The 12,784-nt window shown below is 34.4% G+C and overlaps 1 protein-coding gene across 1 annotated transcript; it reads right to left on the bottom strand.

The window, feature by feature from the left end:
• Positions 1–1,780: 1,780 nt before the first annotated feature.
• LOC134229017 (cyclin-dependent kinases regulatory subunit 1-like) lies at positions 1,781–12,136 on the bottom strand. The gene is made up of 4 exons (XM_062710728.1): positions 12,056–12,136; positions 6,421–6,499; positions 6,025–6,152; positions 1,781–2,354 (listed from the first exon to the last, which is right to left on the bottom strand). Exons 2-4 carry the CDS (start codon positions 6,477–6,479, stop codon positions 2,275–2,277), a joined length of 267 nt encoding a protein of 88 aa, XP_062566712.1. The 5' UTR covers positions 6,480–6,499; positions 12,056–12,136; the 3' UTR covers positions 1,781–2,274.
• Between the last annotated feature and the right edge of the window lie 648 nt (positions 12,137–12,784).

Genomic DNA, 12,784 nt, shown 5'->3' with positions numbered 1-12,784 from the left:
AAACAATTATTTATTTATATACTAGTATTTATTTCTTATGAAGCATAGCAATCAAATCAGTTTAATTTACAAGAACTTTATTCTTTTGAAAATAAAGTTACACTGAATACATGTAAACATATATACTGTATTTACAAGTGTTTTCTTGTAAAACATTAAAGCTAAACATCATGAAACTGATTTTGATGATTGTTCACTGGCCAATGATAATTTTACATAACCATCCAATCATATTTAACATGGGCCAAAAAAATATAAGGACTTGAATTATTGGATGGTATCTAGCATAAAGCTTTATATTCAAACTCATTTTTTTGTTTTTCCAAACAATAGTTTTTCCTTAAAAAATGGAAAATAAAACAAAACCAAAAGATTTTATATTTTAAAACTGAAGTTAAAAACAAATAACATTGTATATCTGTGTAACAAATAACATTTTTTTTGCCATTTAGAATTTGACAAAGACTTTAATGCACATAAGCAATATAGATTTAGCTTTGTCTTTTAACCAAATGTTTATGAATGAATAATGTAATTAGATTTGCAGTGAACAGGAAACAGAGGCTTAAACATGTGACATATGAGATTCCATAACAAAATTTAAAATATTGAAGCCTTTGGATGTTAAAATTCACACTAAAAATGCCAATAAAAGCATTACTAAATTGCTATAACATGAACACTGACCATGTAAAATTGTGAAAACAACCAAGTGAAACAAATGTCAAAAAGTATTTCTGGTACTTTCACATAATAGTATTCATAAAATCAACTATAGGGATATTCTCTAATCAAAATCATCCCAAGGAGTGAAAAACTTTTGATTTAAAATACACAACAGAGCTTTTGGGATTTACCAGCTTTTGATTCATCATATATACTTTAAAAGCGGTATTACTGTATACAGGGTTATTTTCGCCCTTTCATACTTGCAAACAATTTTGCCCCATTTTAAATTCACCCAGTCACAGGTCTGTTTAAGAAATTATACTGTGTTCTTTGAATTCGTCCTGTTTTAAATTTGCCCATCTGTGGGTAGGGCTAAAGGGGCAAAAATTACACGGGGGCAAAAATTTCCCTGTACACAGTAATATGTTACTGGCTGTTGAAGACACGACTGGTAATATACCAATAACTGGTATGCAGTTTTAAATTTCAAGGGGAGGGGAGGAGGGGGATATGATTAGAATTTTTTTTTATTTAGTAAAATACTTCCCAAAATCAAGAATATTCAATTTCTTAATAAAATCCACAACCAAATCATAAAAAAAAATTCTTTCAGTCATTTTCTAAAAAATATTACAATGTGTACAGGGTTCGAAATTAACTCATGTCCGTAAGTCCGAGACTAGTAAAAATTGTGTCGGACTAGCAGATTTTGTAAGGTACTAGTCCGTACGGACTAGTGCAAATCCAGATATAAGTCTTGAGTTGGTTCACATTTTATTAATTTTATTTCCGAGTCTCTTAGATGTTTGAAAATAAATGAGAAACGCAACCGCGATAAAGCGTTTTCTACATTGTGATCAATAGACAAAGACGTGACCATGTGGAGATTTCTGAAAGTTGAAAACCCTCTTTCTTTCACCACATGCTTCCAACTGATGTGTGGACACATATTTCATTGAATTAATTGATAAAATTTTAAGATTTGTATTGTTCTTTTTACATACTATAGGGCGGACTAGTGGAATAGTTTGCGGACTAGTGGAAGCTAGAAGTCACTAGTCCGTGCGGACTAGTGCTAAAAAAAGTTAATTTCGAACCCTGGTGTATACTCAAGATTATCATAATATTGATGTTACATGCTTACATGATATTACCTAATGTCAAATTCAAATGAAAATATAGAGAACCATTGAATAAATATAAATTTCTGTTAACAAGTATGAAAACAAATTTTGGGAACCACTAGTACCTCTAGATCTATGGTGCAAAGGACTTTGATGAAATAAAGGGTTGTATTAATTACCATTAATTTCTAGCTCCTTTTCAATTAGAAATGCTACATTCAAACATCACTATGTAGCCAAACCCTTCAAAAGACCCCCCACAGCAATGAATTATGTCAACAACCTCCTCTCCATAAAAAAAAGTTTCCACCCCTTCAGACAATTTTCCAGGAAATATCCTTTCAGACAATACACAAAACAACAAAATAATATAACAGCACTAGATGTATACACTAAAATACCACTACTTGCGTTGTCAAATATTAAAAATAATACAAAACAAAAGGCTTAGAATCACAGATCTTTGCTTCAATGACAGGTCCTACTTGACTTTGGTTGCCATGGCTGCTGGGTGTGGGGTTGTCTGTGGCAATGGCCTCCTGAACAGTAGAATGTGAGGTTCTGAAATTAAAATTATACAAGAATTTATAAAAATTAAGTAACTATCGTTCAATAACTGGTGTTGCTAATTAATAAATTTGCCTACTAACACCTGATAGGTTTGCTGCTAGTGGAAGTTTCTAGCAGCTTGACAATTTAAGGGCTTGCTTTGCGTTATGATGAACGTCTGTCGTCATTCTATAGCTGTAGATTACAATTAAATGATAAGAATTTAATATTGAAAGCAGGCCTGAGGGAATTGCCCATCTACAAGAAAACGATGCAAAACATTCAAGAAAAAATGTAAAATATTTTTATTTCCTACATACTTAGGGATGGCAATTCTTAACCGGTTAATCGATTAATCAGTCGGAACGATGCTAATTGGTTAGAACATCTGAAATCGGTTAGTTGGAAAGAATAAACATAGGTAATCAGAGATTACAGAGCTCACCTCAACTATGTTGTCTTTAAGTAAGGCAAAGTCACACAATAACCCAACAAAAAGTGTACATTCAAAATTTATGCAATTGTGATCTGATACTTTGGAATAGACCTATATAAAAACTTCAAACTAGTTCTTTGTCACAAAAATGTGATTAAAATCCAGCATCTGTAGCAAGTTTGAGAGTTTTCATCCCTTGATGCATCATTTGGGCAAGTTTGGTTTATATAAGCCTTATAGTTTCTTGGTAATAGAACTGCACCCATAACTTTTACCTGGTACATTATCTGAAAGATGTATGTTGAATTCAGCATCTAGAGCAAATCCATTAGTGTGCATCCTAAGATGTATCATCCATGCAAGTTTGAACAACATAGGGCTAATAGTTACTAAGAAATGAAACTTGCATGAAAATTTAACCTCTTCACTCATCCAAAAAAATGTAAGTCAGATTCAGCATCCAAAGCAAGCCTGGTAGAATGCAACCTTAGATGTATCGTCCATGCAAGTTTGGTCATTATAGGGCTCATAGTATCTTGGAAATGAAACCTGCACCAAAAACTTTAACCTAATCACTCAACTGGAAAATGTAGGTCACATTCAGCATCCAAAGCAAGCCTGGTAATACGCATCCTTAGATGTATCATCCATGCAAGTTTGGTCAACATAGGGCTTACAGTTACTTGGAGATGAAACCTGCACCAAAAACATTGACTTGTTCACTCAACCGGAAAATATAGGTCACATTCAGCATCCGAAGCACATCTAGTAGTATGCATCCTAAGATGTACCATCCATGCAAGTTTGGTCATTATAGGGCTCTTGTATCTTGGAAATGAAACCTGCACCAAAAACATTAACCTGTTCACTCAACCAGAAAATATAGGTCAGATTCAGCATCCGAAGCAAGCCTGGTAATGTGCATTCTTAGATGTATCATACATGCAAGTTTGGTCAACATAGGGCTTATAGTTACTTGGAGATAAGACCTGCACCAAAAACATTAACCTGTTCACTCAACTGGAAAATGTAGGTCAGAGTTAGCATCCGAAGCAAGTCTGGTAGTGTACATCTTTAGATGTATCATCCATGCAAGTTTGGTCCAAGCAGGGCTTATAGTTACTTGGAGAGAAGACCTGCACCAAAAACATTTACCTGTTCACTCAACCAGAAAATGTAGGTCAGATTCAGCATCTGAAGCAAGTCTGGTAGTGTACATCTTTAGATGTATCATCCATGCAAGTTTGGTCAACATAGGGCTTATAGTTACTTGGAGATGAAACCTGCACCAAAAACATTAACCTGTTCACTCAACCGGAAAATGTAGGTCAGATTCAGCATCCGAAGCAAGTCTGGTAGTGTACATCCTTAGATGTATAATCCATGCAAGTTTGGTCCAAGCAGGGCTTATAGTTGCATGGAGATAAGACCTGCACCAAAAACATTTACCTGTTCACTCAACCAGAAAATGTTGGTCAGATTCAGCATCCGAAGCAAGTCTGGTAGTGTACATCTTTAGATCTTGAGACCTACACCCAAAACTGCACCAAAAATGTTAACCTGCTCCAAAAACATTAACCTGGTCATTCCTTTGCTGAAATTGCAGCATCTGAAACTTTGACTGGTACAATGAAACACATCAGAAACATCTTCCATGCATGTCTAATCAATATAGGATATACTTAAAAAGAAAACTGCTCCAAAAAACTTAACCTTAACCCGGGACGCCGACACCGACGCCGAGGGTATTACATAAGCTCCCCCAACTTCGTGGAGGTGAGCTAAAAATGTATGTAAAATTGAACATATTTTCTTAAAATTCACTTTTAAGAAAGGAAAACATTGCTAAAAGTTCATTTAGCGTTTTTACATATCTTGTAATTAAATAATTTGGACGTATTTATAGCTCTCCTGATTGGGGTCACGGGGTAGTTGGTCAGTTTGTAAAGTGTTACGGACAGATGATACAAACAAAAAATGGATGCCTGGATTGGTTTATATTTTTTGGCCTAATTTCATTGAAAATGATGCAAATAATATATTTCTAGAATATAATGAAATCGTAAACCTTCTATGATGTTCAAAAGTCTGCCTCTCTGAAACTATCCTTATAATCTATACAAATATTTTTCACTTCAAATCCCATTTTTGCGGAAATTTGACTAAAAATTTAAAAACTACGCGGTGAAACTTGTTCAATTTATTCATTAAAACATGACTCAAGTCGTTATTTTCAATTTTGTTGACAAAAGTTTGTTTGTATCATCTGTCCTTAATTGCTGTTTTTTCAAACATCATGTTGTTACCCCGACTGCCCTGCATGCATGTGATTTTTTAATGATAGTAAAAACATCACCATTTAGGGCTTGAAATTAGTATGTCTATATTTTGCCATTATCTATTATTAAGTTTTGTCATATTTTAGAAAAAAAAGTGTAAATAAAGTGAGAGTTCAGACATAGTTTTGATTATGGTGACAATGCAGAATAAACTTCTTTCACATCTGCATTGGACAATTATCTGTGTCTGATTCTCAGGCAAGATTCATGGTTTTCTTCATTTTTTTTTCTTATATATTGAAATTAAAATAAAATATACTCCTATGCACATAAAATATACCAATCAAGATAATTAACAGAATATAACTTCTGAAGTCTTTTTTAGCCTTCTTGTGTATATGAAGAAATGTCAAAATGAACATGTTGATACGACTAACCGATTAATCGGTTGGAACGTCTTGCGGTTAACCGAATAGCAATTCTGTAATCGATTGCTATCCCTACTACATACTTAAAGTATTTTCCCCCTAACTACCTATTTTAGCATATTTCTTCCTTCATTCTTTTGCTCACCTGAACTGTGAATTTAGGGAATTTCCTGTATCACTGGTTGCTGTCATTAAGTGTCAATCTGACACATTTTTCACTTCCCTTGAAAAAAATTGTAGGAAAAAAACACAGCAATGCCATATAAGTCATATTGAAAGTGATGCAACCATGTATTATTTGGATTCAAGTTCAATTAAATAGGTCATGATCCCTTAAGCTACAAAGAGATCTATCATTTGGAAACTATCATTGGGGGGGGGGGGGGGGGGGGGGGGGGTAAGTTCTTTAAAATGTTTGTTTTTTTTTCCTGAAGAACAGCAGGGCCAAGGTGAACATTGTGGCTCATGGGCCTCCAGGCTTTTTTTTAATATCTAGTGTACTTTTTAGTAGCCTTGATTTTCTATCTGATTAGGTTTACCTGGTGTATGCACCATGTAGTGAATCCACCCTGGTGATTGCTGCACCCCTAGGTTTCTCCATTCTGTCTCTGTCATCAAGTGATTCTTGGGAACCAGTTTTGCAATGTCATTTGGAAGAATAACGTGCCTACAATATCAACTTCAATTAAACAAACATTCGAACAAAGACTTGTCAATAAAGAAATCAACATAACTGATATGAAATTCAAGACTACTTTTAGCATTAATCTTGTATGCATGAAAATTAGAGGATATAAAATCTAAAATAAATTTAAATTTATCTCCCCATTGACTATAAATGACAACAAAATGATCAGAATTATTTACTACCAGTACGTCATGATAACAACATAGCGACTTTTAAATTTTCTAAATAAGAAATTCTGGATGATTACCTGTACTCATACTTCTCATCGTTGTACTTCTCAGAATACGAAATTTGATCAGCAGACATATTTCAGGTTTTAATTACTTCTCTTCAATCTGAAAGATAATCGAGATTTAATTAATATTAGTTATTCTGTCAATAGGTATCTTAATAGGCTAAGAGTTTACAGAAGCAATTACATGTAAACTTATCTAGAAAGAGATCAAAAAATGTTATGAACTGCATAAAAGAATTAGATCTGATGAATACATGTACAATGATTGAAAGCCTTCAAAAGCATTGGTAAACGGGTAATACATGTATTGCTCTTTTATTTTTGCAAGGGCTGTTGGTTGAGGTTGCCCTTGCAAAATGTCATTCCTGCAAATATTATGTTTACTTTCAGTGCCGGACAACTCATCGAAAGACAGTTCATTGACAAAAGTGAAATTCATGAATGCTTGCAAATTCTCTGAATGGACAATTCATCGACAATAGTTTTCACCCATGTATTTGTTTGATGTTGTGTTAAGTGTTCAGATATAATTAACATAATTAAAGTTATATAAAAAAAAAGTTTTCTGTGTCTTTTTTGTATTCATCACCGTTGGCCTAGCACATTCAAATTGCTTCTCTAAAATTTGAACATGGTCAAAGGTCAGCAATATTGGGTGAAGTTTTTGATTTAATGAAAAAAAGGTGCAAAATGAAATTCAAGAATTTTGAAAGTTGTCAGGAATTATGAAGAAAGGACAACAGATTTTTTCCTACTGTATCTGGAATGGTTGGCACACATCTTATCAAGAGGCCCACGGGCCTTATAGGTCACCTGAGTATTGTGTAACAACTTTTAAACAATTAAATTTGGTTTGTGTTTTAAACCAGAGGCCATGAAATTCCTAATTCACAATTTTCAAAGAGGCACCATTGCTTATCATAATTATAGACTTAGCATGCTTGCTCTATTAACTTAATACCCAAAGGTAGATCAGAGTAACAAAGAGAAAATGCATTTCCACTTTGTAACCAGTTGTGCACCTCACTCTAAAGGAACCACTGACCTTGGGGCCACATATTTCAAAATTTTGCAAATTTTATCATAAAATGGTTGATTAATATCAAAGAGCAGATTTCAAAACATTAATTTATTTTCAGACTAACTCCCCCCCCCCCTTCCACCCCTGACCCAGGAGGGGAGGGGGGATAAAAAATAACCATTTTGCTAGATGCACCTTTCTTCATCATAAATATATATTCTTTTATATATTCTTTTTATAATTTATATTCATTGGCATAAAACCCAGGAGCAAAAGAAAGATTTTCAAAGAATTAATGTATTTTCACTATATAATCAATAGAGCCCCCCCCCCCTAACACCAGAACCCCTGACCCAGGGGCCATAAAATTCACAATTTGGAAGAGGCACTCTTGCTTATCATAACTATATACTTAATTAGTTTATTTAATACCCAGGAGCAGAGAAGAAGATTTTTCAAAGAATTAATGCATTTTCACTATATGATCAATAGAGCCCTGCCCTTAAACCAGAACCCCTGACCCTGGGGCCATAAAATTCACAATTTTGGAAGAGGCACTCTTGCTCAACATAATTATGTACTTACATAGTTTATTTAATACCCTGGAGCAGAGAAGAAGGTTTTCAAAGAATTAATGCATTTTCACTATATGATCAATAGGGCCCCGCCCTAATACCAGAACCCCTGACCCTGCGGCCATAAAATTCACAATTTTGGAAGAGGCACTCTTGCTCAACAAATTATGTACTTACCTTGTTTTTTTAATACCCTGGAGCAGAGAAGAAGGTTTTCAAAGAATTAATGCATTTTCACTATATAATCAATAGGGCCCCGCCCTAACACCAGAACCCCTGACCCTGGGGCCATAAAATTCACAATTTTGAAAGAGGCACTCTTGCTCAACATAAGTATGTACTTAGATAGTTTATTTAATACCCAGAAGCAGAGAAGAAGATTTTCAAAGAATTAATGCATTTTCACTATATGATCAATAGAGCCCCACCCTAAGACCAGAACCCCTGACCCTGGGGCCATAAAATTCACAATTTTGGAAGAGGCACTCTTGCTCATCATAACTATGTACTTAGTTAGTTTACTTAATACCCTGGAGCAGAGAAGAAGATTTTCAAAGAAATCATGCATCTTCACTATATAATCTATATAGCCCCACCCTAGCACTAGAACCCCTGACCCTGGGGCCATGAATTTCACAATTTTGGTAGAGGACTCAATGCTCATTACATTCATGCCACAGTTTGCCTGCTTGACGTCCAGGAGTAAAGAAGAAGATTTTTAAAGATTGCAATAATTTTAGTGGTTTTGGTCCCACCCCTCAGGCCTTAGGGGGGCGGGGACCATAAAATTCACAAATTTTGTTCCTCTTCACCCATAGATGCTGTATACCAAATTTGGTAGAAACTGGTTCAGCGGTTTCAGAGAAGAAGCTGAAAATGTTCAAATGTTAACACACGACGCACGACACACGATGACGGACGAAAACGGATAGCATTAGGTCACCTGAGTTACTCAGGTGACCTAAAAATATGAACAAGAAAACAATTTCTTATCATGTTGTGCTATGCACATTTGATCTCAGGTCTTAAGATTGCTTTTATCTGACTTGCACAAAAGTTGGGGGGTGTAAAAAAGTATGAAGCCTTTCAGGTATGGAACTCCTTACATGGAGTACCCACATTTGTGAATAAAATACTTTTAAATCAAACAATCTTAAGTTTTACTTTTTATTCATGTCTCTTTATAAACAATCTACAATACTACCAACCCCATTCCGAAATTCTATATCCTTCCCAAAATTTGCTGAAATCATTTCTAAAATTGACTTTTTCTTATTATCATTAAAGATAATTATCATAGTATAGTCTACTTCTGTGCCAAATTAATTAGAAGGAGGAAAGTATTTCACAGAATTTTCTATTCTTAGTAACCATGGCAACATTGTTTATGAAAATTGGAAATCAATAAATAGAATTATGTGTCTTAATTAGTGTAGTCTACTAGTGTGTCAAGTAATACTGAAATCACGCAGACCTTAACTGTAGGAGGAGTATGTTTTTAAAAGTATTTCATAGAAATATCTATATTTTTAGTAACCATAGCAACATTGTTCACTGAAATAAAATATGGATAAACACTCAGAATCATGTAACTTAATGTAGTCAATTTGTGTGCCTAGTAATACTGAAATCAGATAAAAACTGTAGGAGTAGCATTTTTAAAAACTGCTTACAGATTGGCGGACAACTGAAACAGGACTTTTATTGAAAAGAGCAATGTCATATTGTCATTTACTAATTCATTCGTAACTTGTATCTTTTCCTTATTATTGTCATAATTTCATACTTGTCTGAGCTCTAAATTAGAAATTGGAGGTACTCTGAGCACTAAGCTCACTAGCTGCAATAATGTAGCCCTTTTTTGTTTATTTTGGGAGAGGGCTACAACTCCTTAGGATCTCCGCAATGGTGCAGCTGCGGTAGCGATTCGCTCCCGCACGGATTTCGGCTCAAATTGTCAGTAGATAGCTATTTTATTAACATTTCTTACCTAGACTCCAAAAATGTAGTTATCCAAGACATAAATCAATCCAAAAATATACAGAACGATCCATATATCGGTTATTTTTCATGTATGTCAACATCACAACTTGAATTTATCTGCCATGTTTACTGAGCTTGATAGATTGTATTTTGGGACAGCCAATGAGAATTTAGGTTCTATAGGAGCAGATCTTTTAGGAATTCCCTTATACCCTGGTATTAAGCATAAATATCGCTGTTCGCATAAAAATAACACTTGAAATGGTTTTATTTATCGATGTTTTTGTGATACAATTCAGCACAATTAATCATAAACACTGACATTTGCTTTATTAAGTTGTTCTAAATTTCAAGTGAAAGTCTCAGTACGCCACACGTGAACTGTCATGGCTGCTGAGTAGACCAACTGGTACACATGCAGAGTTATTTTACATCAAGTTTTTCGCATTTAACGGGCTTTGTTGTTGACAGTGAATAAAAATTTCATCGTACTAGAAGTAAGTTGAATGTAAAAACAATTTACTTTACCTGCAGTCGCCCGTATTTAAAAAAAATATTTGCACAATTACAGAGATGCTGAGGAATTGTAGCCCTCTCCAGAAAACATCAGATTAAAAAATCGGAGAGGGTTACATTATTGCAGCTATAAGCTCACTAAATGATACCCCCTCCTCCCATATGTTTTGCTCTGGGAGCCATGACAAAATAAGTCAAGTGTCAGATCAAAACGTGAAATAGGGATGCACAATGGCATTATATTGTAATAAAGAATCTGTGAAAGATCATTCAATTTTATTCTGTGGTATGGGAGGAAATGGTTCCCTTCAATATTATAGAAATAAAGGCAGTGTCCATGTTTTACTTCAAGAAATCAAAATTAATTTGTGTCAGATCAAAAAGTATAGTAAGGCCCCAAAAAATTAATAAATTGTTTCTCAGGCACCGCCGCATCAGTTCAAAAACGGCCGCATTGATCAATTTTATTGACATTTTGAAAAGGGAAATAACTCAATTTTCTATTTTTCCAAGTTGAAAAAGAAAATCGAGTTATTGCCCTTTTCATAAATGCTAAAATAGACATTTTTACTTAGAAAAACAATATCTTTATTCAAATCCACAGTATTTTATAATTTAACTTTAAAATAAATGTTTGGAATAACATTATTTAAAGTTGAATACATATTATAATTAATTTCAGAGAACAAAACTTAAGAATTAGTAGATATCATTTTATTGAACAAATGACTTTAAAAAAAAGGTGTATACTAAATCCTGCTTCAAAAAAAAAAAAAAAAAAAAAGCCTGTCTGTCGCATTGAATTTTGTTTTTTTTGGCCTGAGAAACAATTGATTAACTTTTTTTTGGCCTAATAGGAGATGTACAATGCCTTATGTAACAAAGATTCTGTGAAAATCTCATTTAATATCATTCATTGGTATAAGAGTTGTGGATCATAACAGATGTGTATTCTCTTTAGAGAAGTGGACAGGCGTTCGCCTACATCCATGCGAAATCCTGTTCACTGTAGGCGAAAGCCTGTCCACTTCTCTAAAGAGAATAAACAGATGTGCACCCCGAAGGGTAACAGACAGACGGACATCCCAATCATGTACCCTCTCACTTTTCCAGGGGTATAATAAATGTTCTGTTCTATAGACAACTGATATATACAGCTAGCTAGACAGATGGACGAACAAAAAACATCTAATTATTATTACATAAGCTCTTCTGGTCTCTGATCTGTGGAGCTTTATTAAACTCTTAACCCTGCCTCCAAGTCCTTTCCAACTAAGAAAATAGAATCGGCCTACACAAGATCTACAATCTTGCAATTAATGAATGAAATCTACCTATTTATAAAAGCTATTTCCTAATTTTGACACTGGCTCACTTTAGGGTGCTTGTCCATGTTGACAGTTGTGCGCAAGTTGCTAGTTTGCAAGTTCTATGCAAATCAAAATTATCTAAAGTTATGCATAAATTAGGTCATAAATTGATTGGCTTTAGGGGATTAAAAAGATGCAATATTACATTATTACGTTAATGCTTATCCCATGTACATTCTTACTTTCTTTCTCTTTTATCTGTGAAATAAACAGAATATTTTTGTTTTCTGGCGGTCTTTTTCTCAAATTGGACTAAATATTAATATTCGTATTTATTTGGAAATATTTAACAACCAAGAATTATTTAAGATAAACATTTCAACTTCTACACATACTTGAATGATATTTTATGTTCTAAAGTCTTTGTCACACTTTTCAATACTTTATTTAAAACAAACTTAACATGGAAATTATAAACGTTTTATTTCTATCATTACTCTTTATCCGAATATTTATATTTTAGTTAATTTGGACCATTTTAGGAAAGCGGTAAATCTAGTAATGCTGTGTCCCGACTCTCTCGGATAAATGTTTTTCTGTGATTTTCTCCGCATCGCTAAACAGATTCGGTTCACACTAACCACACAAGAGGCACACGGGTCTTAATAGTCACCTGAGTATAATGCATTAATGTTAAGGGTGAATATGGTCTAAAAGTATTCGAATCTGAAGTTGGAATAAAATAAGATGATAGATAGATTGATTGATTGATTGATTGTGTTGTAACGGGAGAGGAGAAAATGCAGCGGAACAGACCGGGATTCGAACCCGGGCCCCCTGAAACTCCGGTCAGGTGCTCTACCATCTGAGCTATCTGGCTACCGGCGATCGAACCCGACTGACCGCCACATTCCTCCCTCCTTAAAGGTCTTTGGCCCTCCAAAGACCCCAACCCAGGCTCATCCCTGGCA

Source organism: Saccostrea cucullata, unplaced genomic scaffold, assembly GCF_032062105.1.
Source record: "Saccostrea cucullata isolate Sc308-1 unplaced genomic scaffold, CSIRO_AGI_Scuc_v1 ctg253, whole genome shotgun sequence".
NCBI classification, from domain to species: domain Eukaryota; kingdom Metazoa; phylum Mollusca; class Bivalvia; order Ostreida; family Ostreidae; genus Saccostrea; species Saccostrea cuccullata.
This window is presented reverse-complemented; position numbering and strand designations above follow the sequence as displayed.

Bases quoted from the DNA above. Each gene is read 5' to 3' on its own strand.
- LOC134229017 (XM_062710728.1), bottom strand. From the start codon at position 6,479: ATGTCTGCTGATCAAATTTCGTATTCTGAGAAGTACAACGATGAGAAG. The intron at 6,153-6,420 runs GTAATCATCCAG...TTGATATTGTAG, and splicing joins GATGAGAAGTATGAGTACAG to GCACGTTATTCTTCCAAATG. The intron at 2,355-6,024 runs GTAAACCTAATC...TTTTAATTTCAG, and splicing joins CTACATGGTGCATACACCAG to AACCTCACATTCTACTGTTC.